Source organism: Mytilinidion resinicola (assembly GCF_010093595.1).
Source record: "Mytilinidion resinicola strain CBS 304.34 unplaced genomic scaffold BDZ99scaffold_4, whole genome shotgun sequence".
NCBI classification, from domain to species: Eukaryota; Fungi; Ascomycota; class Dothideomycetes; order Mytilinidiales; family Mytilinidiaceae; genus Mytilinidion; species Mytilinidion resinicola.
The window spans coordinates 721633-743930 of NW_022985440.1; the positions used below are offsets into that span (position 1 = coordinate 721633).

Here is a 22298-nt window from a genome sequence, read left to right on the forward strand (position 1 = left end):
CTGTATTGACTCACGAGAGATTTTGATTTTAAAAGATACTGCATACGTTGCATGACTCGTCTTGGATTGCGGGGTGAGGTGTGGTAGCAGTGGTGGAGTGAAGTTGCACCCGAGGGGAAGATCGGCATCCCAAAATCGGCAAGCCGGGTCACCACCCCAAGATAATATAAGGCAGACGTTTTTTAGCCTTCATCTTTTATCATTCTATTAAGTTGAATACCAATGAGCTTACCATTGAGACGCCGTCAAGATGAAATCTACCATATTGATTCTTAGGGGGATGCCACCGCGTACTCTTCAGTGGTGTACGAATATTCCGAAACATTATTCCGAAAGCTTAGTTGCAAGGTCGCAGTTTGATGATGAATATGCTCTATCACACATCGACTTGGGCTATGAGATATTTTAATTCCTGAGATGTTCTACGTATTGGCGTCACCGTTCTCAGATTACTGATGATTTGACTTCCCTGGCACCACCTGCATGTTCTGACCGTACCCTACATCCACAAGATAAAAGAACCAACCAACGCATTCTGATTGCTGACATGATGCTCGTTTCTCGGTGTTACTTCTTAAAGCTTATGCAGATGTACTGTGTACGACTGTTGATACGATCCCTTCTCCTCGGACAAAGTAGTGATTTAGCTAAAGCGTAGCTAGTATACTGAGGCCAAGCTCTGTACTGAGACACCCAGTTCCCGGTCACTGACCAGAGGCTTGTATATCATTTTTCAACTGCTGACTGCTGACATGGTGGTCGTTGAGACAGACTTTCGGGTGAAGCGGCACACCTGGGCACCGTGTGGGGAAGATCTAAACTGCTTTGAGCACGCCTCGGCAGATATACCCTACCTCCTACAAGTATTAAAGAGACCAACCCCGCCAATGATAAACAGAAAATTGAAAGCGACCCTCTGCAAGCTCGCAATTCTTACCGGTGCTACATGGACATCGATCGAAGCGATGAGGTCGAGAAGTACGACGACGTCGAAGCGGGAACCCCCAGTGACGATTACGAGAAGGGTGCTCAACCACAATCAGGAACTTCTCCTCCCTCCGTGACCATTTCCGAGGCTATACTGTATGATGACCCATTCGCATTCCCAGTCTGGAAAAAATGGATGATCACCGTCCTGCTCGCCAATTTGACCCTCACGGCCACATTTAACAGCTCCGTTTTCTCATCCTCCATTTCCGTCACCGCGATAGAGTTTCATACTAATGAGACTATTACCCTCCTCGGTGTCTCACTTTATGTAATCGGCTTTGCCCTTGGACCACTACTTTGGGGTCCATTATCCGAAGTCCTGGGCCGCAAACCACCCCTTTTCACCGGATATCTACTGTTCTCGATTATGCAGATACCTACCGCACTCGCAAACAATCTTCCCGCCATTCTTGTTTGTCGATGGCTCGCTGGATGCTTCTCTGCGGCACCAATAGTCATTGTCAGCGCCACGTATGCGGATTTCTGGGGCCCAACTGAAAGAGGAACCGCAACGGCTGTCTATGGCGCCTCAGCCTTTGCTGGACCGACATTGGGACCAATCATTGGGTCTTTTATAACCGAAAGCTCTCTTGGATGGAGGTGGACGGCTTGGATCACGCTGATCATGGCCGGGCTGTTCGGTATACCTGCATTCCTGCTTGTGCCCGAGACGTATGCGCCTGTGTTGAAGGAAAAAGCGGCTAGGAAACTCCATAAGAGCCATGTCGAGGCCGGCACCAGGGAGCTAGGTACTGAATTGAAAAAGAACCCGTTCGATGACTTCATACGGAAGTTCCTAAGCAAGCCTATGAAAATGCTAGTTACTGAGCCGATGGTAAGCTACTCGACACCAGTTGAACCCTTCATTGCATTCGTTATCCACTAACCTATCATTTCAGCTTTTGGTAATGACAATTTATATTTCTATTGTCTACGCCACAATGTACCTTACCTTCTTCGCAATCCCGTATACGTTCGTAGCGATTCGCGGCTGGTCCCGCTCCATTTCGTCCCTCCCTTTCCTCTCGTTGCTCATCGGCATCTTGACAGGCTGCCTAGTCCTCAGCATCTACTCGAAGAAGTACTACCTCCCTCGATTTCTAGCGCGCAAGTCCGTTCTTCCAGAGGATCGTCTCCCGCCTATCATGCTCGGTAGCATATTCCTCCCCGCTGGGCTTTTCTGGCTAGCATGGACCTCCGACAAAGATGTGTCATGGGTCCCTCAAGTTATATCACTTTTCTTCGTCGGAGCGGGGATCCAGCTCATATTCTCCAATGGGATCGTGTTTGTCATTGATATTTATCTGTCGTCTTCGGCGAGTGCTCTAGCGGCAAACACCTGTATCAGGAGTGCGGTGGCCGCTGGACTTCCGCTTGCGGCTCCGAGAATGTATAAAACGCTGGGTGTCAAGTGGGCTACGACTCTTATTGGATTTCTTTGTCTGGCGTGTATGCCGGCGCCGTTTCTCTTTTACAGGTTTGGGGAGCGGTTGCGGCGGAGGTCGAGGTTTGCGCCTACGAAATGAGGTGATTGGATCCCAGAAATGACGAGAGGTACTTTACGTCAATCAATGATACAAGCCGAATCCACTTCAAAGAGAAAACTGGAAAGCCTTCATTCTTTCCAACTCTCGACCTTTTTAAGACCAAATGTTATCTCCAGCATCCTCTTCCCAAACTCGTCAACATCTGAGGGACTCGCGTCACTGAAAAGCCTCTCAGCATCGAACCTTTGCATGAACATGACATCCCCCTGCGAGCACAGTTTTTGCCACGCAGAAGCCGTCTCGGCCTGCCAAACCCCCTGACTATTCGTGAACATAATGCCTCCTGGACAAAGCGTCCAGCCCTGCTGCAGCGCATGGAACACGGCATACGTTCCCGTAGCCGTCAACCATGTACGCCGTACACTCTCTGACAGGATCCACGAATGCCACAGATTCTCCGTGACGGTGTTTGGACCGAACGGTGCAGGAATAGTACTTGGTATCAAGTCGAGGGGGCTGAACGCGAAGGATAGCTGCGAGAGACTATGACTAGCGCAGTCGACCATTTGCGTGACCCAGCGGTTTAGGAGATTGCAGCGGGGTTCCGCGAGGTGACGAGACCGAATATCGCCGTCGAAAAGACTAATTGTCTGGTACACAAATAAAGCATGGACGCGAGCGAGGTGGTCCAGTATCTCGAGGTGCCCCGAGGAAGTGCTGCTTTCTTGCTCGAGATCATCAAACGCAACTCCGTTCATTAGGAGCAGCTCATTAGTCCGATCTTCCACAATCCGTAAGATTGTCTCGGTATTTGCTTCGGTCCGGTTAATGTAGGCTGATAGCGTGGTATAGGCAATTTGAACGCAGCTTGGGAATCGAGTAAGGTACAGATGAGCGTGGATGAATGGGTTGCTGCCCGTTGAAACCCACTGCTCGAGCCAGGCCTGGGTCGATCTGATATGGCGCTTTAGCACATTATTGCAAGGTGCAGTAGTGAGCTGGACTGGGAAACGGTCGATTCTCCATGTCTCGGGCGAGAGAAACCAGGGCACGGAGGACCAGGCACCATCGCGACGGGGAGAGTAAACTGTGAGGTCGACCGGCTCCGGCAACGTTGCGTTGATACCACCGCTCAGAAGCTCACCAGTGGGCACTGGCAGGCTCGTACATTCCCCAACAATGATATCGGCAAGGGGAGATGTTGGCGGTTCCAATAAAACGAAGTGGCTCGGTTTTGGAGGCGGGTACGTGCAGTTGAAGCCTCTGTCCCTACACCGCTGGCATGCGGGCGTCTGCCTGTCACACTTCCTTTTCGCTTTGGCGCAGCCGCTGCACGCCTTCAAGTCCGCAGCCATCTAATCTGGGTCTCTGTCCATGTTCGCAGTGAATGCCCTGATGCACGGGAGTTTGCGTGCACTCTTGCACATTTGTCAGCGAAATGTCCGCGCAGTCGTCGCTGTCCGCGGCCCCTCGCTCCCGCAATGGCGGGAGCTATCCTGATTGGGATAGCGTCCGCTGGCCTGTCTCCATATTCAGGCCCCTGAGACCGCAACATGGACAAAACACCATCAAACGTACGGCGGGATGCCAAGGCATCACGCATCCGCTCCTGCTCTAGCACTTAGGCGCCCGCTGGATTTGTGAGCATGCGATCATATCGGATGGTTGAGCTGACAATGGCTATTTTTGAATCATGGACCATTCATCGAGGGTGTTTAACGTATAAAAGACTCGCAGATAGTCCTTTGGTCTTCTTCTTCCATATCAGCCGATACTCTCAAGCTCTACGTTCATTCTTCCCTTGAATCCCACCCGATCTACGCACTCTGAACCTTTTTTGCCCACAGCCATATCAAAATGGCCCTAGAAGTACCCATCACCGACTTCACGCCCACAATCCATAAAACACCCTATCCTGCCATCTCACCAACCCGCAAGGAGCTGAACCAAGCTGGCAAGAATGTCCTCATCACCGGCGGCGGTACAGGAATCGGCAAAGCCACTGCTCGAAACTTCGTACTTGCGTCCGCAGCCACCGTCATCATCGTTGGCCGCCGGCCCGATGTACTGAAAGCAGCTGGCGCTGAACTCGAGCGAGAGGCGACGGCTGTCAAGTCTCCCACGAAGATCATCGTACGCAGCTGCGACATGACTAAGAGCTCAGAGGTCAACGCTCTTTGGGATGATCTCAAGGCCCAGGGCACAACGGTCAATGTTCTTGTCCTGAATGCAGCCAAGTTTAGTGAGACGAAGCCGCTTTTTGAACTTGGTATAGAGGAGGTTTGGTCGCAGATGGAGGCCAACGTCAAGGGCCCGCTGCAATTCGCTGAGCGATTCTACAAGCAGGACGACAAGAGCGAGAAAGTGAGTATCTTCGATCTCGTTACCACGATTCGTGACAATTAGCTGACCAGCGCCGACTCTAGTCCCTCCTCAACGTAACGACCGCGGCTATCCACATGCTTCAGAATCCCATCGTTATTGCTCGTCCGGCTTATAGCCTTACCAAGCTTAGCGGAACCCTCGCTATTCAGCTCCTTGCCAATAGCATACCACAGGATAAGACTCAGATCATCAGTTACCACCCGGGGATGGTATATGGCGATGGATGGATTTCCTCGGGTATCACCGAGGACATGCTCCCCTTTGATGACGGTAAGTGCTGCATGATAAACCTGTCTTCTAAGGAGGGATGCATAGACTGACTCCCTTGATAATCTAGTTGATCTTCCGGGTGCTTTTGCGGTTTGGGCCGCCTCGCCGGAGGCAGCTTTCCTTCATGGGCGTTACGTCATGACGTCCTGGGATGTCAATGAGCTAGCTCAGAACGACCGTGTAGCTCTCGAGGAGAATCCGGATCTCCTCCGGATCGGGGTTATCGGGTTGAGAGACGTAAAGCGAGCATAGGAGTCTGGGAAAGGTAATCCATAGTTGAGTGTGAGGGCGTTTGAAACTTACAACCCTACCTCACGGTAACTTAGCTTAAAGATCGACTGCATCATACAAGTCTTCTGTCCGTCTTGGGTTGATCCCTCCTTTAATGAAATGTTTACACAGAACCTCGCATATACTAGATACAGAGCTGGCTCAACCATACTCAAGCTTTAACTCACATTCCCTCTCTTGCACGCTTTTTGATCTCCAGGCAATCCGCCGATCTTCTGAATTCTAAGCATGCCTATTCTTCAGCCAACGGATAAGCTTCGCCATCGCAAAATCATCCAGCGTTTCATTGCAGGAGGGGCTTGCGACGTGCATGAACAGCCCACTGATATAGCGGAAACCTGTGTGACATCCAGGACACTCGAAAGGATAGGACAATTGATACTCCTGATCGAGGTCAACCCGGTGAAGAAGGTCGTCGCGCAGATCTTCGCGAACAAAGTGTTTCCACTGAAAGCACATCGCAGCCGATTGATTCAAATCGATTTCATCGATTCCTGAGGTGCACGATCCGCTTTCGAGGTGGATCATCATCGCTGGTGAGAGAAATCATTAGAAACAGCGTCCTAAGGGTGACAGTAGGAATTTACCTGGTATAGTTGCGAACTTCCGCTCGCAGCCCTAAGGAACGAGTCAGCAAGATATATATAACCAAGACTGTATACCTACCCAGCACTCCAGAGTGAGCGGCAGATGAACAAGCTTATGCTATTGCGCGTCAGCTTTCCCGTTGTACCCACAATGATTCAAGCTTGCTGGGTCCTACTAACATGCTCGAGGTTACTATAGCTGTTATGATGTCTATCGCATGTACCACAGACGTATTCGTCTGCTAAATGCTGATCGAAGTAGTGTGGCATTATGCCCTTTTGGCAACCTTCACACACAATGCGACATTCTTCTTGCCTCCAGTGATCTAGAAGATCCTCTCGGCCATCTGCATCGTAGTTGCAACTACCGACATCGCAAGGGTGGTGTCTCGGAGAATTCTGCACATGTTGCCGCGCGGCATTTTCACTTCTGAATTCTCTGTTACACCGATTGCAGCTATATCTAACGAACTTAATTAGGTTACATCGTTGAGCTTGAGGTCATACTGAGCACTTACTCGTCATAGTAGGAGCATTCGATGGGGTCTCCATAACAGCCCATGGTGAAGATCGAACCGTGGCGGCGAACGAGTTCGCGTCGCGCGTTCAGGGGCGATACCAAAGTCAACAAGAGATCCCCTGATTTGGGGGTGATCGTTCACACTTTCTCGGCGCGGAGGTGTTCCTGCCCCAGGTCCGATGGAAGAAAGAGCACATACAACCGATCTAGACTCCGCACAGGATGATAGGAATGGTGTTGTAGAGGAATTGAGGAATGCCTTTCCCCGCACAAAAGTAGCCTTTTTCTGTCACCCTCGGCAGGGTTCTTGGCGAATTAAACCACTGGTCCGCCACTAAAAGCGGGTATTTATCTTTGGATGAAGATGCTCTGGACTTTTCTTTCAACCACGCAATTTTTCCCTTCATACGTCAATTGACCTAGGAACCACGCATCCTTTTACAGGGACTAGATCACAGAGTATATAGCCTGGAAGCGCTTGCTCCGTTCTTTCACCACGATTTGTCTTAAAGCTTGCTTTTTGGAGCTTATTTCAACTCTTTGTCTTGAGGTCTTGAACCACAGCAGTGTTTTCAGAAAAGTAAGACATGAGTTCATAATTCTGATTTATACGTACCTACCCTACAAAAGTAGGTATATTTAGATGGGCAAATATGATCTAGTCCGGATATGGCTAGTCCGAAGATCACTCCTTCTGTTCCCTTATAGAGTATCGCTGTGTAGTTGGGCACTCCAAATTACGCCCTTCTGTAAATGAGTACTGATGTTCGCTCTGCAACTATTGCCGCGGAGTTTCAAGATTCATAAACCATTTCTTGACGTTTAGCCAGATTGAAATTTCTTTGAGAGGGCGAGAGGGCGAGGAATCTCACCACCAAATCACGTCTTTCAATTGGTAAGGCGTACTGCCCAAAATGCCAGTCTAGGCAATTCACCATCTCCCCATCTCATCCGCTGATCAGTTAGATTTATAAGCGTTATGTTTGAGGAAATGCTTTCATATATAAAGGGCTTAATCATAGAACACAACGAGGCTCATCCATTCTAGATTTCAAGATGGCTTCGTCTCCAAAGATCCGCGTGGCCCTCATAGGCCTCAATGCTCCATACGCTGGCACTCCAACGGGCGTGAACTGGACGGCGAATGCTCATCTGCCATATCTCCGAGACTCCTCGAAATATGAGCTGGTCGCTCTGCAGAACAGTTCGGCTGAGCGAGCCGCGAAATCGATAAAAGCGCATGGTCTGGATCCCAAAAAGGTGAAAGCTTACGGGACCCCTGAGGGTATATAATTCTTAATCTCTCGCCTCGCTGTATAATAAGACACTAAAGACATAAACTAGAGGTCGCCAACGACCCCAACATCGACCTGGTCGTAAGCAGCATCCGTGTCGATCGCCACGCCGGCTCCCTCATCCCTAGCATCAAGGCTGGCAAAGATGTCTACGTTGAGTGGCCGGTCGAAGCAAACTACTCCATAGCCAAAGAACTCACCGACTTGGCTAAAGCCCACAACGTCAGGAACGTAGTGGGCATCCAGGGCTCCTTCTCTCCCATAGCCACGAAAATCAAGGCTTTGATCGACGGCGGCGAGCTCGGGCGGGTGACCAGTAGCACCACCATCACGACTCTCAACTACGTCGGCCCCACCATCCCCAGTTTCATCGACTACTTCGTAGATAAGAAGACCGGAGGGAATCCGTTCACCATTGACTTTGGGCATGTGCTGGAGTGTCTCAAGGCTGTGCTGGGCGAGATATCAACCCACCACTCCCTCCTCGTCAACCAGTACCCAGAAGTTGACGTCGTCGACCCCGCAACTAGAGAAGTGATTGAGAAAGGCCGCAAGAACACCGTCCCCAACCAGGTCGTCTTCGACGCGATCCTGAAGTCCGGCGCTGTGCTTACTTACAAGCAACACGATGCCGCTGGCATCCCGCCTGGCGCAACGCCGCGAAAAGATAAGAGCCGGTTGCCTGTGTTCGACTGGCGCATCTTTGGCTCCAAGGCGGAGGTCCGCGTAACGAGCTACGACTCGATCTTTCCGAATATCGGCAGCAATGATTTCAAGGTCGAGATTTGCAAAGCTGAGGACGGCGCGGTGGTTGAGGTGGACCTTGGGACGGATGACTTTGGGCATCTACCGGAGGCGGCGAGGAATATTGCGAGGCTTTATGAGGCGTTTGCTGCTGGGGTGGATGAGAAGAACGAGAAGAGGGTGTGGTATCCGGACTTTGAGTATGCCTTGAAAACGCATGAGTTGATTGAAGGCATGTATAGAGAGAACGGTTTTTGAAAAGTATCCCTTAACCCGTCGTACTTGGCTCTACGATATCGAGAAGGATGCAACCAATAGAAAGCTTCGAGGGATAGGAACTGGAGCGAATTACTTGAGCAATACACTCCCTCTTTGCTTTTTGTACACTTGCCTAATACCGCTTGAGGTCCTCTAGTACGTTATGAGATATCGGAAAAGGAAAATGTTGACAAGGCTAATAGCTTCGCGGGCCATCTCAAACGGTGTCACACTGTCACTTTATGTTCAACGGAGCCTGATCCTAAGTCCGAGCGCTGCGCCACGACGGGTTAAGGGGTGTAGGGAGTGGAACTCGGGCCTTCATAAGCTCTAGTACACCATGAAATGTATCAACCCATTTCGAGAAATCGTGAGTCTCCAATTGTGAGCAATCGACAAACTCAGTAGAATCTCTCAGACGTCGTCATCAACGACTTTGTTCATCAACTCATCCACGCCAAAGCTCAGTCTGATCCCTTGGTCACCACTCCAACCTACATGTTCGTACATGTGACTGATAGACACAACGGTCTACACAGCATGAAGCTCGCTCGATCAAAACTTTCGACTTCTCCCCTCCGTCTCTGAACCTCGAACTGTCTGGATGTACCCAATTCCTCACGTTAACGTCGAGTAATGGCGATTCTTGAGGAACACCGTGAGCTTCCGGGTGGCGTTCGAGTCGAGGTATTCATCACAGCCGTACTTGGATGTACTTGCAACGTGCTGAAAGAAGGCGCTGAGTTTTCGGAACGTCAACTCGCAACCTGGGCAAACGAAGGCCATTCCTCGATATTGGCTCAAGTCCTGTCGCGCAAGAAGAATATCACGCCACTCGTGTACGATGATCAGTGGCCACTGTCGACTCATCGCTGTAGACTCGTTGAGGTCTAGGTGACTGAGACCGGATTCGCAATTTCCTTCCTCTAGATGTAGTATCATTGCTGGCAGACTTCGAAATTGCCGGGGACAGGCCCAACATTCGTGGTCGGCAGACGCGTGAACGATTTTGTGCTAGAAGAGAATTAGGACACGTATCGCGACGCAATTATCTTAAGGTGGTGGCCTTTTGCTCACCTGCTCGAGGTTGTGCTCGTTCCCGCAATGCTTCTTACATGTGAAGCAGGCAAACTCGTCCTTCAGATGCTGCCGCATCTGTCCGGGGATGATGGCGATGTTGCAGGCATCGCATACTTCGTAGCATCTCCGACGCCGATAGTGATTCAAGAGTGCCTCCCAGTCCTCCGCATCGTAATAGCATTTGTTGCAAATGTTGTGCCGGCCCGAATTCTGTTGGTGTTGAGATATGGCGGCAAGGTCGACGAATCCTCTATCGCAGCGCCGGCACCAGTGTCTGGTTGATGCCGTCAGTGGGGCTTACAGTAGAGGATTTGTTCGAGTGCTTACCGTTTTGTCATTTTTGCTCCCAGGCCAGGCCAAATGAGACTAATTCATGCGACGAGTCGAAGTCAGCGGACGAGGCGAGCTGACGCAGCAACGGGCGTCACTGCAAAGAGGCTTCACGATGGAGGTGAGTAGAGGAGGGGAGTTTGGGTTTGGGAAGGTGAGCGGAAGAGGTGAGCTTGGTCTTGAAGAGTGCGACAGAAGGAGGTGAGGTAGACTTAGACTCGGAGACGAGATGGCCGGCTTGAGCGAAAGGAAACGCGATAGCCGCGGTTGACGGCCAGAAAGCCACTGGTCTGCCACAGCTTATGATGTCTCATGGCAGATTCAGATTTTGATGCTAAATTGAATCTCACCATTTTGATGAGATAGTAACCTCACGAGGACACCGCAGACGGTGACGAGTAGGCTGTTGTCGCCCTCGACCATCGCGCGTTGTCGTCTTTTCAACAGGACTGCTGCCTGGAACCGTCTCAGGTGGCCCGGGGCACCTCAGACGGTGCTGAGCATGTGTTAAGAGTATGGATATACCATGGTCATTCTGAGAGGGCCGGGAGAGCATTCAGAACAAGGACATGAATTCATTGATGCTGTCCCGATGCGGCCGGAAGCACAAGTGTTTCTCGGAGGAATGGCAAGCGATTTGAAGACGGAAAAAGCCCGTTTTCATCTTCACAGGCCTAATACAGTGCCTTGCCATAGATATCCGTACACTTTCCTGCGGTTGTCTGTGGGGCTCCGACTTACTAGCAGAAACCGGAGGCAGCAAATACACTTCCTATCTGTGTACACCATGTTGGCGCTGTCTGGGGTAGCCTCGCGACTTTACTAGTTGTCCAAAATGCGAGCTTCGCTCTCACTCAGAAGGCTGAAAACACTACGAGGCCCCTCATGCAGCGGTAAACGAGTGTACGGATTCCTATGACCTGTCACTGTACCTTGCAGAGCCAATTTGGGCGGTGGTAACTCGAGTAGGTAGATGGACACAGATCTACGTCACGGTATTAAGATAAGGTGGAGCAAAAAACGATTCAAGGAGCAAAACACCTCCCTCCTCGGGGGAGAGTGTAGAAACCCGGGCGTTTCTCCGTGATGATGGACTTAACATTTCCTCGCTGCGGCTTTTCAGACGATTCTTCGGGAAATAGCCATGATATCAATTCCTGACAAGGGCTGGATTTGAACTCACAGTCCCTGCAGGTTGTCGTTGGGGGGCGGTGTCCCGGAAGGGGACACCTGTTTTGCGCAGGGCAATTACCACTGCGCCCGACCGGCCTGCTGCTCGAATTAGTTAGAGGTTACAAGAATTACACCATATATATACCCTTACTCAGTGCGTCACTCCAAAGTATTTCACTGGGGAACTAATCGAGCGGAATACTTCACTTCACCACACTGTACATTCCTTTTACCAGCGGGAGGGCAATGTTTAGGGTGCCCCGGCAAGGTCAGCATCCAGCTAAGATGAAAGACTTACATATATTGCAATTCTTTTTCTAACTCTATCAAAGCACTTCAAGTGACGAAATAAGCGTGTCTAAAATCGGCGAAAGCTCTAAATGTTATTTAGATCTATTTTTATGTTTCGCTGCTGTCTTTTTGACACTGCTTCAACCGAGTTACGAGCCAATGCGACAGCCTTTCCAATGGCCCTTCTGATATTCCCTGGCTACAGGAGCCATTCGCACAATGCTGAAACAGCGCACTGAGGCTGCTGAACGTGGTGTCGCAACCGCCGCAGTAGAATGGTCGGTCTCCTGGGGCAACGGGGACGCGGTTTCGAAGACGTCTCACCCAGTCTTTCTCGATGAAGTTTCGCCACTGGAACACCTCAGCAGCCCACCCGTTCAGTTCTTCTTTGCAGGTAGCCGACGGACAGGCTCCGGACTCCAGATGTATGATGATTCCTGGTATCGTGCTGAAAAGTCGCTCGCATCCCCAGCATTTCTCATCAACGGGTAAATGCGTGAGGATATGCTGAAAATCACGTGTTATTTTCACAAATGAACATTCTCGTGGGAATGGAAGCCACGTACCTGTTGAAGATTGGTCTTATTCATATGAATCTCTAAGCAATGGGGACACACAAAATCCCGTCCCTCCCGGTTTTCGAGGACGGTTTCTTCGAGAATATTGCTTATCCTTGCAACATCTGCATCGACAATTGTACGCTTATTACAAGTCCGGACGTGCTTGAGCAATAGCTTGCGCGAATCATGGTGAGAATGGCAATGGAAGCAAGCGTGATTCTTGCGACAATGTTTCTTCCACTCCACTTTTGGAATATGATGAGAACATCCATTGCAGATATTCTCGCATGCTCGCGATCCCATATGGTCTATGAAGTCGAGCAAGTCGGGGAAAACCTCATTACACTCTGGACAATCACGCCTCATCTCATTCAAGTTCCAATTGACGTCGTCATCCAAATCAGAACCCGAGCAGCTATGAGCCCGGAATTCTGGCTCTGTCAATACTGCATTGCACCTGGTGCATGAGTATATCTTTGTGAAATCGTCCGAGTCTCCGAGAGGTGCGGGGTCGGTCTGTTCGTTGGCGTCGTGATCGTGTATAGGTATAGGTTGGGATTGATGCCGGGGGGAGTTCTCTAGATGCTGCCTCAGGTGTCTCTCATGGCGGAAGTCTCTTCGACATTCGTGGCACCGCTGAGCAGGATTTCGTCTGCTAAGAGCGGATCGTTAGCATTATGGCCATTGAACATTGAGACAGATGAGCCTACGGAGCTTGGGATTGATGATCCCGCGGAACGGCGACACCGTTCATGCTTCAGGACCTAGTTGAGCTCAAGAGAACTCTAGGGGGGCTTCAGAAGATATTGGAGTAGTCTGTAAGACAGTGCACTGCTCGAGGAACGGAGAGCTTTGGAGAACAGGTGTCGGATAACGAGAGGTCGTGAGGATAAGGAACGGGCCTTTGAAACCATGGTACAGGGCCCCTGACTTATCCTATTAGGGCTTAGTGGACCTTTTTTCATTCATCAACCACATTTGCTTGCATTCTAGACGTCTATAAAAGTTGCTTCTCGGCTCTTGTTGATGTGTCGTACGGCGGTGCTGCTGACATGCATTCTTCTATGCCGTACCATTTCGATCGATGAATGTGATTGGCAGAAGTATCGTGACCACACCACCGGGACGATTGGCGATTCCCGGATCCTGATCAGGACGTTTATGCTGACGAGCAGTGTGACATTGTTAGTAAACATTAGTAGTGCCGAAGTTCGATGTATAGGCCAAAAGCTCGGAGACCCTACGAAGTAGGTATGCGCAATCGATTCTAAAAGTTCAATGGCTATCTTCGGATTTTGCCTCAAGAGTTCTCGGATATTCTACCCCCACTAACTACCTGTGGTAGGAGTTGCACAAGATTGTTTATCTCGAAAGGTTCAAATCAGCAACTCAAACGAACTAATTTGCTTATCTGCATTGCTTTGTCGGCTTTTGATCGGCAATAAACCGTTCCATACGCTTGCAAGATCGGCAATAGAGTGACGGAGGTAAATAAACTCCTTAACATTACCTACTTTCTACTCAGACACGGACTTAAAGTGTAGATATTCGTTATTACGACTTGACATAAGCTCCCGGGTTATTTCCGCGGTGTGCCTTGAACACATGCCGGATATTTACGCGCCATTCTAGGATAAATGCCCGCCATGCCCCACTGCGGGGTGAAAGCTCGTTGGCATAAATACCAGCAGTATCCCTAGAAGTCAAGTCTTAACAGAAATATCTTCCTTCTGAACATTTGGGTTGTTTCTCAACTTCTCAGAAACTAATTATACAAGAAAACCAAAGGATAATGACTCGTGTATTGCTCACAGGCGGAAGCGGCTTCATTGCTGCCCACACGCTCGACGTGCTACTGAAGAATGGGTAAGAGCAATTCAAGACAGTGCTTCTTCAATCCGCTGACAGCCTAGCCACTCCGTCGTCACCACAGTCCGGAGTCAGGACAAAATCGACAGGATCAAGAAGATCTACCCAGACGTAGGAAAAGACAAGCTAGACTTTGCCATAGTCCCCGATATCGCGGTCGAAGGCGCATTCGACGAAGCCGTCGTATCCACGCCTCCATTTGAAGTAGTCCTCCACACAGCGAGTCCGTTCCACTTCAACGTCACCGACATTCAAAAGGTATGTGCAGTGAAACGAAATTACAAGCGCAAGCTGATGGGCTTTAGCAACTCATTGATCCTGCGGTCATCGGTACGACGGGAATCCTACGCGCGATCAAAAAGAACGCTCCCACGATCAAGCATGTCGTCATAACATCCTCCTTCGCAGCTATAATAAACCCAGAGAAGATGGCATGGCCGGGACATACATACTCTGAGGCTGATTGGAACCCAATGACCTTGGATGATATCAAGGGCAGCGTCTCATTGGGATATCGAGCAAGCAAGACGTTCGCAGAGAAGGCGGCCTGGAAATACGTCGAGGACGAGAAGCCAGGCTTCACTCTATCGACTGTGAACCCGCCAATGGTGTTCGGACCGATTGTATGGTCCTCTCAAACTCTCCACATCAGCACAATTGCTAATTTCTCTAGATCCATCAACTTCAGGATCTTGACAACCTAAATACGTCCAACCAACGCATACGAGACGCCGCGCTAGGCAAGTTCAAGGACGAGATACCCGATAGCGGTGTTACCCTATGGGTTGATGTTCGAGACGTCGCGAAAGCTCACGTCGCGGCATTCGAAAAACCAGAGGCTGTTGGAAAGCGTTTCTTCACTACCCAGGGCACCTACAACAACAAGCAAATCTGCCAAATCATAAGGAAGCATTTCCCGCAGTACAAAGACCTGCCCACAGAAAGCACGCCGGGCGGTGATTATGGTGAGGCTGGGCCATTCACAGCGGATAATTCGAGGTCGATCGAGGTGTTGGGTCTGAAGTACATCCCGTTGGAGCAGTCGATTGTGGATTGTGTCAAGTCGTTGCAGTCGGTTGGTCTGTAGAGTATTTTGGAGGCAAGGGAGTTTGATCAGGTGCGGAAGTTGTGTTCATAGACTTTGTGTCCTAGATTCTAGACGGCAGTTAGAATTACCATGTTGAGAATGATACCTCTGCCTTAAGTTGCGTTCACTGTTACGAGCTTGTGAGCAGCAGCCAAGACCATGATTCCAACATTGGGTTGCGAGTTTGGGGCGGTGACTCTAGGTCGAGTAACAGATTGTATTTGCGCAAGCAGCCATCTATGAATCTGGCATGACTTTCATGCCATGACGCGGTGTCCCTGGTTTTGACTTATACCGCCACCTGATAGCTGCGAGAGGTATTGCTTAGAGCAAAATATGTTTGAGATATCATTCGAGTCTTAGGTGGGACAGATGCCTGGGAAAGATATATATTCTACAATTGAATTGTCAGTTACACATCAGAAAAGGCAAGATGCATGAATTTCGGTGACATAGTTCGTATCAGACTGTTGAGCTTGTTGTGTTTGATCGTCATCGATGATCTAGGACAAATAGAAGAAGAAGGTAATCATCATTTGAATGGGACAGGCTATGTAAGACAAGGTGACTGACCTTTAATAGTGATACTGTATGCTGAGTGTTAACGCATTTGGAGGAAGCGCGATTCACAGAGGCGCTGATGTCGAGAGAAGGCGAGCCGAAATTTGAATTTCTGCCTATAAATGCCAAGGACTCCGATCAATTTTAGCGGCATCTTCAAAACCCCACCAGGCCGCAGGAGAAGCTCCAACACCATTCTGCGTCTGCCACATCTGCCTGTGCCTGTGTTTGTAGCCGGCTCCTCCCCCTTACCAGTGCCATCCACCACCTACCTCCCCAAGTCTCAACTCCTCGACACTCGCCATGGCTGGAGCAGGTGTGTTTACGCCGGATTCGCGCTCTGGACGACCCCTCATCGCGCAATAGCTAATCAGATATACAGTGGACTTCGCGAACATTGCTCGTAAGTGATTTCCCCAGTTGTCTCGACACGCACACCTCTATTCAGCGGACCTACTATTGTGGTTGTACAATATCGCGCCAAGTCTGACATCCAGTTCTAGAGCAATTCGTCAAGTTCTACTATGAGCAGTTCGATACCAACCGAGGAAATCTCGGGGCTCTCTACGTATGTTTCTAACAATACGCATGGCCTTACTCTCACATATTGACAAGTGTTTTACAGCGCCATCAATCCATGCTCACCTTCGAGGGCACCCCAGCGCAAGGTGCAGACGCAATCCTCGAGAAACTCCAAGTACATATTCCTCCCTCGTACGCGCCGACCCACGCTGCATAATCTAACGCGAACAACAGAGCCTTCCCTTCACATCAGTCCAACATCGCACCGACACCCTGGATGCGCAACCCTCTAGCGAAGAAGGTGGTATCCTAGTCTTAGTCACAGGCGCATTACTGGTACGCGAATACAAGAGGCACAAGCTGAAATACCGGGGCGATATCTAACTGTGACTAGGTCGAGGGATCGGAGCGACCGATGAGCTTCACGCAGACTTTCCAGCTTCGCCCCGAAGCCGGCACTTTCTACGTCTTCAACGATGTGTTCAGACTGGTCTACCCAGCCGCCTAAATAAACGATCAACCTTCATAGCGACGACACGACAAGAGCATAAGCATACGAGAGCAAGGGCGGGCAGGAATAAGGGTGTGGCCGGAGTGATTTTGGGCGGGAGGAGTGAATAGGCGTGCATGAAGCCGTAATTTCTCCAGCCTTGTTGGCTTGAAGGAGAGGCTGTCGGATGGGAGTCTTTACAGCGGCAGGATTTCCTTTAAAGAGGCACATCACAGAATAAATACTCAGATTCAACCATATTTCGCCCCTCAACGTTGAAGTGAACCAACACTGTTCAGAGAAAGAGATTTGGAAACAGTCGGGAATCAGGGTGGAATCAGGGCAAGAATCAGACTGGCCTCACCAACTGCCATCACCAGCCTCCCCCCAATCGAAGCACCCTTCGGCCAACCTTCAACCTTCCAGCCCCTATCAGTTTCGCGCCCGATTCTCAGATCGTAGATGTTACGTTCCTGGTTTTAGACACAAATCGCATCGCTTTCGACGTTGTCCCTAAATCAGAATCCGCTCAAAATACTCTCAGGGGGCCGTCTTGCTGCTTGAAAAACTTTGAAGCCCCAAGACTCAACGGATTTAGACTGGTAGTTAAGAGTTATTGCATTTGAAATGGATGCAACTGGCTATACTCTAGAGAATATGCCCATTAGCACCATAAAGTCGAAACCAACGCGTCTAGCATCTATGAAACGCCTACATAAACACAAAACCTAGGTATCCAACTCTAACATACCACCGCACTCCCGACCTCACTCTACCCCCTATACCTCCCCGTCGAGTGTACCAACCTGCCCCTCACCCAAACCGCAACCGTACATCTATCATCACCCCCAAACAACCATTTCGCGACGCGATCCTCCCACGCCTCCCATCCAAACACATCCACCCCCTCCACAAACCCATCCTCATGCCTCTCCCCGCCCTCGGGCACGCTCTCCAACGCCACCATCTGCGCATCCCACTCCATCCCCACCTCAAACGCGCCCACCTTCTCCTCCAGCCCCACCACCTTCGCCCCGCCCCGCGTCGCGAGGTACAGCACTTCCTCGACCGAGAGCTTGGCATGGTCCCCCTCATGCATCGCCACATGCCGACTGACCCAAATCGCCTGCCGCGCCATCTCCAGAATGCTCGGCGAGAAACCCCCCGACACATCCGTGCCCAGGCCGACGGTGATGCCGCGGTCGAGCAGGTCGCGCACAGGCGCACAGCCAGACGTCAGCGCGGTATTGCTAGCGGGGCAATGCGAGATCTTCGCATCCCTCGCCGCCACCAGCTCCTTCTCCTTCGCAGTCAGGTGCACCGCGTGCGCGAGGATCATCTTGGGGTTCAGCAGCCCGGCTTTGTCGTAGACGTCCGCGTAGCCCTTGTGGGTCGGGAAGAGCTCGTTGACCAACGCGATCTCGGGCGCGTTCTCCGAGATGTGGGTTTGGGCGTAGGCGCCGGTCTCTTTCTGCAGCGCGCCGAGGGCGTGCAGGCACTCTTCCGTGCACGACGGCGCGAAGCGTGGCGTGATGATGGGCGCCACGAGCTCGCCCGAGGGGTCGATGCGGCGGCAGTACTCGACGCATTCGCGGGACGCGGCGATGGCGGCGGCGACGCTGGCGTCGCGGTAGTAGTCCGGGCTGAGGGTGGAGTTCATGCAGACGCGGCCGATGAGAGCGCGCTGGCCTTTGGCGAGGCAGATGTCGGCGAGGAGGTTGGTGGCGGGCACGTGGACGGTGGCGTAGTAGGCGGCTGTGGTGGTGCCGTGGGAGAGGGTGCGGGAGACGGCGCGCGTGTAGACGGTGGTCGCGCGGGGTAGGGCGGAGAGGGAGGATTCGAGGGGGAAGGTGTAGGTGTTGAGCCAGTCGAGGAGGGTGGATTTGCCAAAGATGCCGGCGTTGGGGTATTGGGAGGCGTGGATGTGGGTGTCTGGGTGTGTTAGGGGGGTGTTTGGGATGGTTGAGGGGATGGGTTTGGTGGTCTCATGTGTCGAGGGGTGGATATGGAGAGGCATATAGAGAGTGGAGATGACGTCCGTAAAGATGGAGTATGAGATGTAAAACCTTACCTATAAATCCCGGGAAGAAAAATCCGTTGTCCTTCACCTCTACCACTTTTGCACTCTCCCAACCCTCCTTCTTGCTGACGCCCTCGACATCGTCCCGTTCGACGAATGCTATAACGCCCTTCTCGTCCACGCCGATCGCACCCTTTGTGCAGATCTCCAGCTCAGCGAGACTCTTGCTGTGCACAAATGGGCCAATGTAGATGGTTTTCTCGAGAGACGGAGCCATGACGACCAGAAAGAACGGTAGAAGAAGAGAGATATGTGAGTTGAAGATAGGGTATCAAGATAGCTGAAATATGAAAGTTGAGGGCTAGATATTGATAAGGAATTGTGTGTACGACAAGCCGTCCGCCGTCGTCAACTGGTTCCACAGCGAGAAGTGAAAAATAACAGATCGTATTCTCATAAAATATTTCTGGTTCTGGGAGCCCAAGCAACAAGATCGTCGTCAAGGATAAGGAGAAAGCATAGATGTTAGATTCAGATCAGGGACATGGTGGTTCTTTATCAAGTGTGGTTGAAGTTGGTAAAAGCAACGCCGCCGCGTGCTTAGCGAATCAGATCTGTGGGCGTTAAGCGCATCGGGCAAGTCGACACGGACCGGTTTCCGGCAGACGGCAGGCTCCGAGGTGCTGGGACAGAGATCTAACCTTTTTGCGGCTGTTACGGCCTCCTAGCGTTTCTGGAAGAAGTAGTATTGACTAGTAGGGCGCGTTTCGTGGTCGGGTTGGTTTGAACAAGTATTAAGCTCGCCAGTTGAAGAAGGTGATTTACATCACCGTGAAGACTCGATCACACACAGGGGTGTGAGGGTCTTCCACGGAGCACATACAGACGGAGAAGCTAGTTATATCATTACGTAAGGCCACGGGCTTTTCATTGATACTCTCCCTCAGCAGTAGCATCGTCTAAACGAATCTGACCACCAAGCTGTCATCCAGACGCCAGCCAGACAGGCTCCAAAACTCCAACTAAGAAGCAGCCAGTCATTTTCACTCAAGAACTGATCCAGCTTATAAGCTATATTCGTGGATGCCAGTAGGCCCCTGCTCGTTGTAATCCGGTCGGGTCATATAGCCCTTGCTTTGCCCCTGATCGACGATGAAAAGCACCTTGGCGCCGACCTGTGCGCCCAAGAAGGCTGCTTCGTCATAGCCAAAGTCTTTCCACTCGGGGAAATACTCTGGTGGTTTCACGGTCCGGATACTGGTTGGCGTCTGGCCATGGCCAGAGTGGCTGTTGTGCATCGAAGGCATTGCCATGCCTGGGTTGAGATGTGGGTTCTGCGCAGTGGTAGCTGCTAGCAGGAGAGGGTTGACTTGGCTTGAGGATCCGTGGGGGCCGAGTTGGGGCTGAGGAGTATTTGCACCCGTGCCTGCAGGGGTGGAGATGTTTGAAGGGAGCTCGGATGTAAAAATCGTGGCACTGGAGGGTGAGATGAGATACTTTGTGGACAAGGTAGACATTAGAGCGTCTTTGAAGCCTGTAAGGCGTAAGTAGCTGTTTATGGAGGGACAAGGCAGAACATACCTCTTATCTTGGAACCGTTTCCACAGATGATGAGAGAATCCCAAAGCTCACTCCGCTTATTCACTTCTTCGATAGAAGATATCGCTCGATGTATGGCGTCTGCAATCTTCTCAAGAACGCCGCCGCTTGCTGCCTGGAATCGCTCATTGCCGACTTCGATCTCTCTTCGAATGGGACCTGTGTTTGAGCTCGTCAACAACGATGCCGCATCACCATTGAGCTCTATGGCCGATCTTAGCTCTTCTGCCGCTTCGCCGCTATCTGTCTTCTTTGACGGGCCCTCATCCAACGCAGCTTGGGCATCCGCCATACCTTTGGTACCCAAATTCATCCCCTTGAGCGTGTCTAGCAAATGATGGTCCTCGTACATGAAAGTGGCCTTTTCTCGTTTCGCATTCGGCAGCCGTGTGGGTTTCGACTGTGCTTGAGGGGCTTCTGCGCCTTTCTTCTTGGCGGCAAGTTTCTCTTGCTTTTCCCTTTCTTTGCGCGCTAGATATTCCTCCATTTTACCCCCTGCGACGATGCTAGCCACGTCAAGGACCCCTTCATTGTCATCATCGCCATTCGCCTCGTCACCCACCTCGGTATCGAGACCAGGACCTCGTGGAGCAGTGCCGATTGCAGCTGCAGGCCCTGGGCCTGATCCAGTTGCTCCTGTAGAGGCTGCGGCAGCCGGATTTGTGATGGTCTCAGACGAGCTCATATCGGTGGTCCCTGGTAAGGGAGTGCCTATGGGAAGTATCTCGCAAATGGGGTTTCTCTTGAGCTGCTCGCACATCTCCCGTGTGAAGCCTTTGTCCTTGGATTTGAAGAGGCTCAAGAGTTGTTGGGTCATGCCTTCGCCTCCACACCCTGGAAGTGCCACCACTCTGCCCGTAGTGTGAGGGATGAACTCGCTTATGACAGTGACATCAACCTTGTCTCGCCCGACGTCAATCACAGTGGATGTATGCACCCCATATGCCCAACTCGTCGCTACCGCAGAGTCCATCAGACCAAACGCAGGAGTCTTAAACTTTTCAAAGAAGAACTGGGTGAGCTTCTCGTGCTCTCGTGGGGTCCAGGCTGGTTGTGCTATGAGGAGAATAGGCGTGTGAAAAGGCGGGTTGAGCGTATTGTAGACATGGGTCATTAGGGCGAAGAAGCATGGCCAATTGACGATTCTCCCCTCTGATATTGGCCACACAGCGCCCTCCTCGGACACTGGGTCCTCTTCGTAGAGAACCTCGTCGTCGTCAGGCTCCCCCAGCGACTTCTTCATGTCGTTGATTTCATCTTGCTCCTCTTGCGGCAGCGCTGGCTTCTCCACCTTGTTGGCCACCGCCCGCCTTCGCACCTTGTAAGGCTCCCATTCCCCCTCTTTTTCGGCAGGAAACATGCGCGACCTGACGCGCAGGCGAGGCGGGGTGAAGGATTCAGGGAGGCCTAGCTGCGCGACTGTGGATTCCGATCCAGGCGCAATGATCTTGACGGGTTAGCGGAAGGTCATGCCACATCTCAATTGAAGGACAGCGTGGCTTACAATGATTTGGTCATCCTTGAAGGCTGGCATGGCGGGCCGCGGGTGTGGGGGTCGTCGGCTGCGAATGCGACGCGTGAAAGTGAAGAGTGCTGCGAGGCGCGAGGAAGTGGGACTTTGACTTGTGCAGACTGCTTGGCATGCACAAGCCCAGCCACAGCTCTACGGAACAAAGTCGCAGGGTACGAGGTAGGTACGGAGTGCTCCAAAGCTCTATCTACACTGCCCGCGCGAGTCTAATCTGCTGTACATAACTAATAATAACCAGCACTGGAAGTGTCGTCGTTCACCACTCCCGCAAGAAAGCTCACAGCTGTTCACGCACGGGCCGTATCCCAAGTCGTCCATTCGGACCTTTGTCAGTGGGCTGCTTGCGCTCTTCCAAGTC

The 22298-nt window shown here is 51.3% G+C and overlaps 11 protein-coding genes across 11 annotated transcripts; 5 read left to right on the forward strand and 6 right to left on the reverse strand.

Moving 5' to 3' along the window:
• Nucleotides 1-946: 946 nt before the first annotated feature.
• BDZ99DRAFT_380823 (putative MFS multidrug transporter) lies at nucleotides 947-2516 on the forward strand (the record flags this gene model as incomplete). Its single annotated transcript, XM_033715206.1, has 2 exons — nucleotides 947-1825; nucleotides 1890-2516. 2 exons carry the CDS (start codon nucleotides 947-949, stop codon nucleotides 2514-2516), a joined length of 1506 nt encoding a protein of 501 aa, XP_033580877.1.
• An 89-nt stretch (nucleotides 2517-2605) lies between these two features.
• On the reverse strand, nucleotides 2606-3832 carry BDZ99DRAFT_379935 (uncharacterized protein; the record flags this gene model as incomplete). Its single annotated transcript, XM_033715171.1, has 2 exons — nucleotides 2606-3580; nucleotides 3656-3832. The coding sequence occupies 2 exons, from the start codon at nucleotides 3830-3832 to the stop codon at nucleotides 2606-2608; spliced, it is 1152 nt and encodes a 383-aa protein (XP_033580878.1).
• A 356-nt stretch (nucleotides 3833-4188) lies between these two features.
• On the forward strand, nucleotides 4189-5128 carry BDZ99DRAFT_459664 (NAD(P)-binding protein). The gene has a single exon (XM_033719212.1). The coding sequence runs from the start codon at nucleotides 4335-4337 to the stop codon at nucleotides 4881-4883; it is 549 nt and encodes a 182-aa protein (XP_033580879.1). The 5' UTR covers nucleotides 4189-4334; the 3' UTR covers nucleotides 4884-5128.
• Nucleotides 5129-5295: 167 nt separating this feature from the next.
• BDZ99DRAFT_227393 (uncharacterized protein) lies at nucleotides 5296-6770 on the reverse strand. The gene is made up of 5 exons (XM_033713485.1): nucleotides 6529-6770; nucleotides 6191-6473; nucleotides 6090-6128; nucleotides 6011-6041; nucleotides 5296-5956 (listed from the first exon to the last, which is right to left on the reverse strand). Exons 1-5 carry the CDS (start codon nucleotides 6570-6572, stop codon nucleotides 5646-5648), a joined length of 708 nt encoding a protein of 235 aa, XP_033580880.1. The 5' UTR covers nucleotides 6573-6770; the 3' UTR covers nucleotides 5296-5645.
• An 816-nt stretch (nucleotides 6771-7586) lies between these two features.
• On the forward strand, nucleotides 7587-8970 carry BDZ99DRAFT_495514 (NAD-P-binding protein; the record flags this gene model as incomplete). Its single annotated transcript, XM_033723375.1, has 2 exons — nucleotides 7587-7815; nucleotides 7875-8970. The coding sequence occupies 2 exons, from the start codon at nucleotides 7587-7589 to the stop codon at nucleotides 8825-8827; spliced, it is 1182 nt and encodes a 393-aa protein (XP_033580881.1). The 3' UTR covers nucleotides 8828-8970.
• A 158-nt stretch (nucleotides 8971-9128) lies between these two features.
• BDZ99DRAFT_567632 (uncharacterized protein) lies at nucleotides 9129-10245 on the reverse strand (the record flags this gene model as incomplete). The annotated part of the gene is made up of 3 exons (XM_033727706.1): nucleotides 9129-9841; nucleotides 9905-10181; nucleotides 10235-10245. 3 exons carry the CDS (start codon nucleotides 10243-10245, stop codon nucleotides 9446-9448), a joined length of 684 nt encoding a protein of 227 aa, XP_033580882.1. The 3' UTR covers nucleotides 9129-9445.
• A 1445-nt stretch (nucleotides 10246-11690) lies between these two features.
• Nucleotides 11691-13276, reverse strand: BDZ99DRAFT_436529 (uncharacterized protein). Its single transcript, XM_033717538.1, has 3 exons — nucleotides 12972-13276; nucleotides 12268-12913; nucleotides 11691-12208 (listed from the first exon to the last, which is right to left on the reverse strand). The coding sequence occupies exons 1-3, from the start codon at nucleotides 13013-13015 to the stop codon at nucleotides 11810-11812; spliced, it is 1089 nt and encodes a 362-aa protein (XP_033580883.1). The 5' UTR covers nucleotides 13016-13276; the 3' UTR covers nucleotides 11691-11809.
• A 686-nt stretch (nucleotides 13277-13962) lies between these two features.
• On the forward strand, nucleotides 13963-15581 carry BDZ99DRAFT_459667 (dihydroflavonol-4-reductase). Its single transcript, XM_033719213.1, has 4 exons — nucleotides 13963-14127; nucleotides 14175-14388; nucleotides 14436-14753; nucleotides 14804-15581. The coding sequence occupies exons 1-4, from the start codon at nucleotides 14054-14056 to the stop codon at nucleotides 15215-15217; spliced, it is 1020 nt and encodes a 339-aa protein (XP_033580884.1). The 5' UTR covers nucleotides 13963-14053; the 3' UTR covers nucleotides 15218-15581.
• Nucleotides 15582-16016: 435 nt separating this feature from the next.
• BDZ99DRAFT_459668 (nuclear transport factor 2) lies at nucleotides 16017-17047 on the forward strand. The gene is made up of 6 exons (XM_033719214.1): nucleotides 16017-16094; nucleotides 16161-16181; nucleotides 16282-16346; nucleotides 16404-16475; nucleotides 16535-16636; nucleotides 16695-17047. Exons 1-6 carry the CDS (start codon nucleotides 16082-16084, stop codon nucleotides 16806-16808), a joined length of 387 nt encoding a protein of 128 aa, XP_033580885.1. The 5' UTR covers nucleotides 16017-16081; the 3' UTR covers nucleotides 16809-17047.
• A 342-nt stretch (nucleotides 17048-17389) lies between these two features.
• On the reverse strand, nucleotides 17390-19332 carry BDZ99DRAFT_436536 (guanine deaminase). Its single transcript, XM_033717539.1, has 2 exons — nucleotides 18862-19332; nucleotides 17390-18722 (listed from the first exon to the last, which is right to left on the reverse strand). Exons 1-2 carry the CDS (start codon nucleotides 19085-19087, stop codon nucleotides 17563-17565), a joined length of 1386 nt encoding a protein of 461 aa, XP_033580886.1. The 5' UTR covers nucleotides 19088-19332; the 3' UTR covers nucleotides 17390-17562.
• A 276-nt stretch (nucleotides 19333-19608) lies between these two features.
• Nucleotides 19609-21980, reverse strand: BDZ99DRAFT_459670 (uncharacterized protein). Its single transcript, XM_033719215.1, has 3 exons — nucleotides 21914-21980; nucleotides 20392-21856; nucleotides 19609-20344 (listed from the first exon to the last, which is right to left on the reverse strand). The coding sequence occupies exons 1-3, from the start codon at nucleotides 21941-21943 to the stop codon at nucleotides 19875-19877; spliced, it is 1965 nt and encodes a 654-aa protein (XP_033580887.1). The 5' UTR covers nucleotides 21944-21980; the 3' UTR covers nucleotides 19609-19874.
• Nucleotides 21981-22298: the final 318 nt, after the last annotated feature.

What these genes read in the sequence shown, in the direction of transcription:
- BDZ99DRAFT_459664 (XM_033719212.1), top strand. Translation starts at nt 4,335, where the DNA reads ATGGCCCTAGAAGTACCCATCACCGACTTCACGCCCACAATCCATAAA.
- BDZ99DRAFT_227393 (XM_033713485.1), bottom strand. Translation starts at nt 6,572, where the DNA reads ATGGGCTGTTATGGAGACCCCATCGAATGCTCCTACTATGACGA. An exon ending in GAATGCTCCTACTATGACGA is followed by an intron (nt 6,474 to 6,528) that starts GTAAGTGCTCAG and finishes TAAGTTCGTTAG; the next exon opens with ATATAGCTGCAATCGGTGTA. An exon ending in GAAGTTCGCAACTATACCAG is followed by an intron (nt 5,957 to 6,010) that starts GTAAATTCCTAC and finishes TTCTCTCACCAG; the next exon opens with CGATGATGATCCACCTCGAA.
- BDZ99DRAFT_436529 (XM_033717538.1), bottom strand. Translation starts at nt 13,015, where the DNA reads ATGAACGGTGTCGCCGTTCCGCGGGATCATCAATCCCAAGCTCC. An exon ending in GATCATCAATCCCAAGCTCC is followed by an intron (nt 12,914 to 12,971) that starts GTAGGCTCATCT and finishes CGCTCTTAGCAG; the next exon opens with ACGAAATCCTGCTCAGCGGT. An exon ending in ATAAGACCAATCTTCAACAG is followed by an intron (nt 12,209 to 12,267) that starts GTACGTGGCTTC and finishes CGTGATTTTCAG; the next exon opens with CATATCCTCACGCATTTACC.
- BDZ99DRAFT_459667 (XM_033719213.1), top strand. Translation starts at nt 14,054, where the DNA reads ATGACTCGTGTATTGCTCACAGGCGGAAGCGGCTTCATTGCTGCCCAC. An exon ending in GACGTGCTACTGAAGAATGG is followed by an intron (nt 14,128 to 14,174) that starts GTAAGAGCAATT and finishes CTGACAGCCTAG; the next exon opens with CCACTCCGTCGTCACCACAG. An exon ending in ACGTCACCGACATTCAAAAG is followed by an intron (nt 14,389 to 14,435) that starts GTATGTGCAGTG and finishes GATGGGCTTTAG; the next exon opens with CAACTCATTGATCCTGCGGT.
- BDZ99DRAFT_459668 (XM_033719214.1), top strand. An exon ending in GGACTTCGCGAACATTGCTC is followed by an intron (nt 16,182 to 16,281) that starts GTAAGTGATTTC and finishes ATCCAGTTCTAG; the next exon opens with AGCAATTCGTCAAGTTCTAC. An exon ending in TAGTCACAGGCGCATTACTG is followed by an intron (nt 16,637 to 16,694) that starts GTACGCGAATAC and finishes AACTGTGACTAG; the next exon opens with GTCGAGGGATCGGAGCGACC.
- BDZ99DRAFT_436536 (XM_033717539.1), bottom strand. Translation starts at nt 19,087, where the DNA reads ATGGCTCCGTCTCTCGAGAAAACCATCTACATTGGCCCATTTGTGCAC. An exon ending in TTTCTTCCCGGGATTTATAG is followed by an intron (nt 18,723 to 18,861) that starts GTAAGGTTTTAC and finishes TAACACACCCAG; the next exon opens with ACACCCACATCCACGCCTCC.
- BDZ99DRAFT_459670 (XM_033719215.1), bottom strand. Translation starts at nt 21,943, where the DNA reads ATGCCAGCCTTCAAGGATGACCAAATCATT. An exon ending in TCAAGGATGACCAAATCATT is followed by an intron (nt 21,857 to 21,913) that starts GTAAGCCACGCT and finishes TAACCCGTCAAG; the next exon opens with ATCATTGCGCCTGGATCGGA. An exon ending in AAACGGTTCCAAGATAAGAG is followed by an intron (nt 20,345 to 20,391) that starts GTATGTTCTGCC and finishes TACGCCTTACAG; the next exon opens with GCTTCAAAGACGCTCTAATG.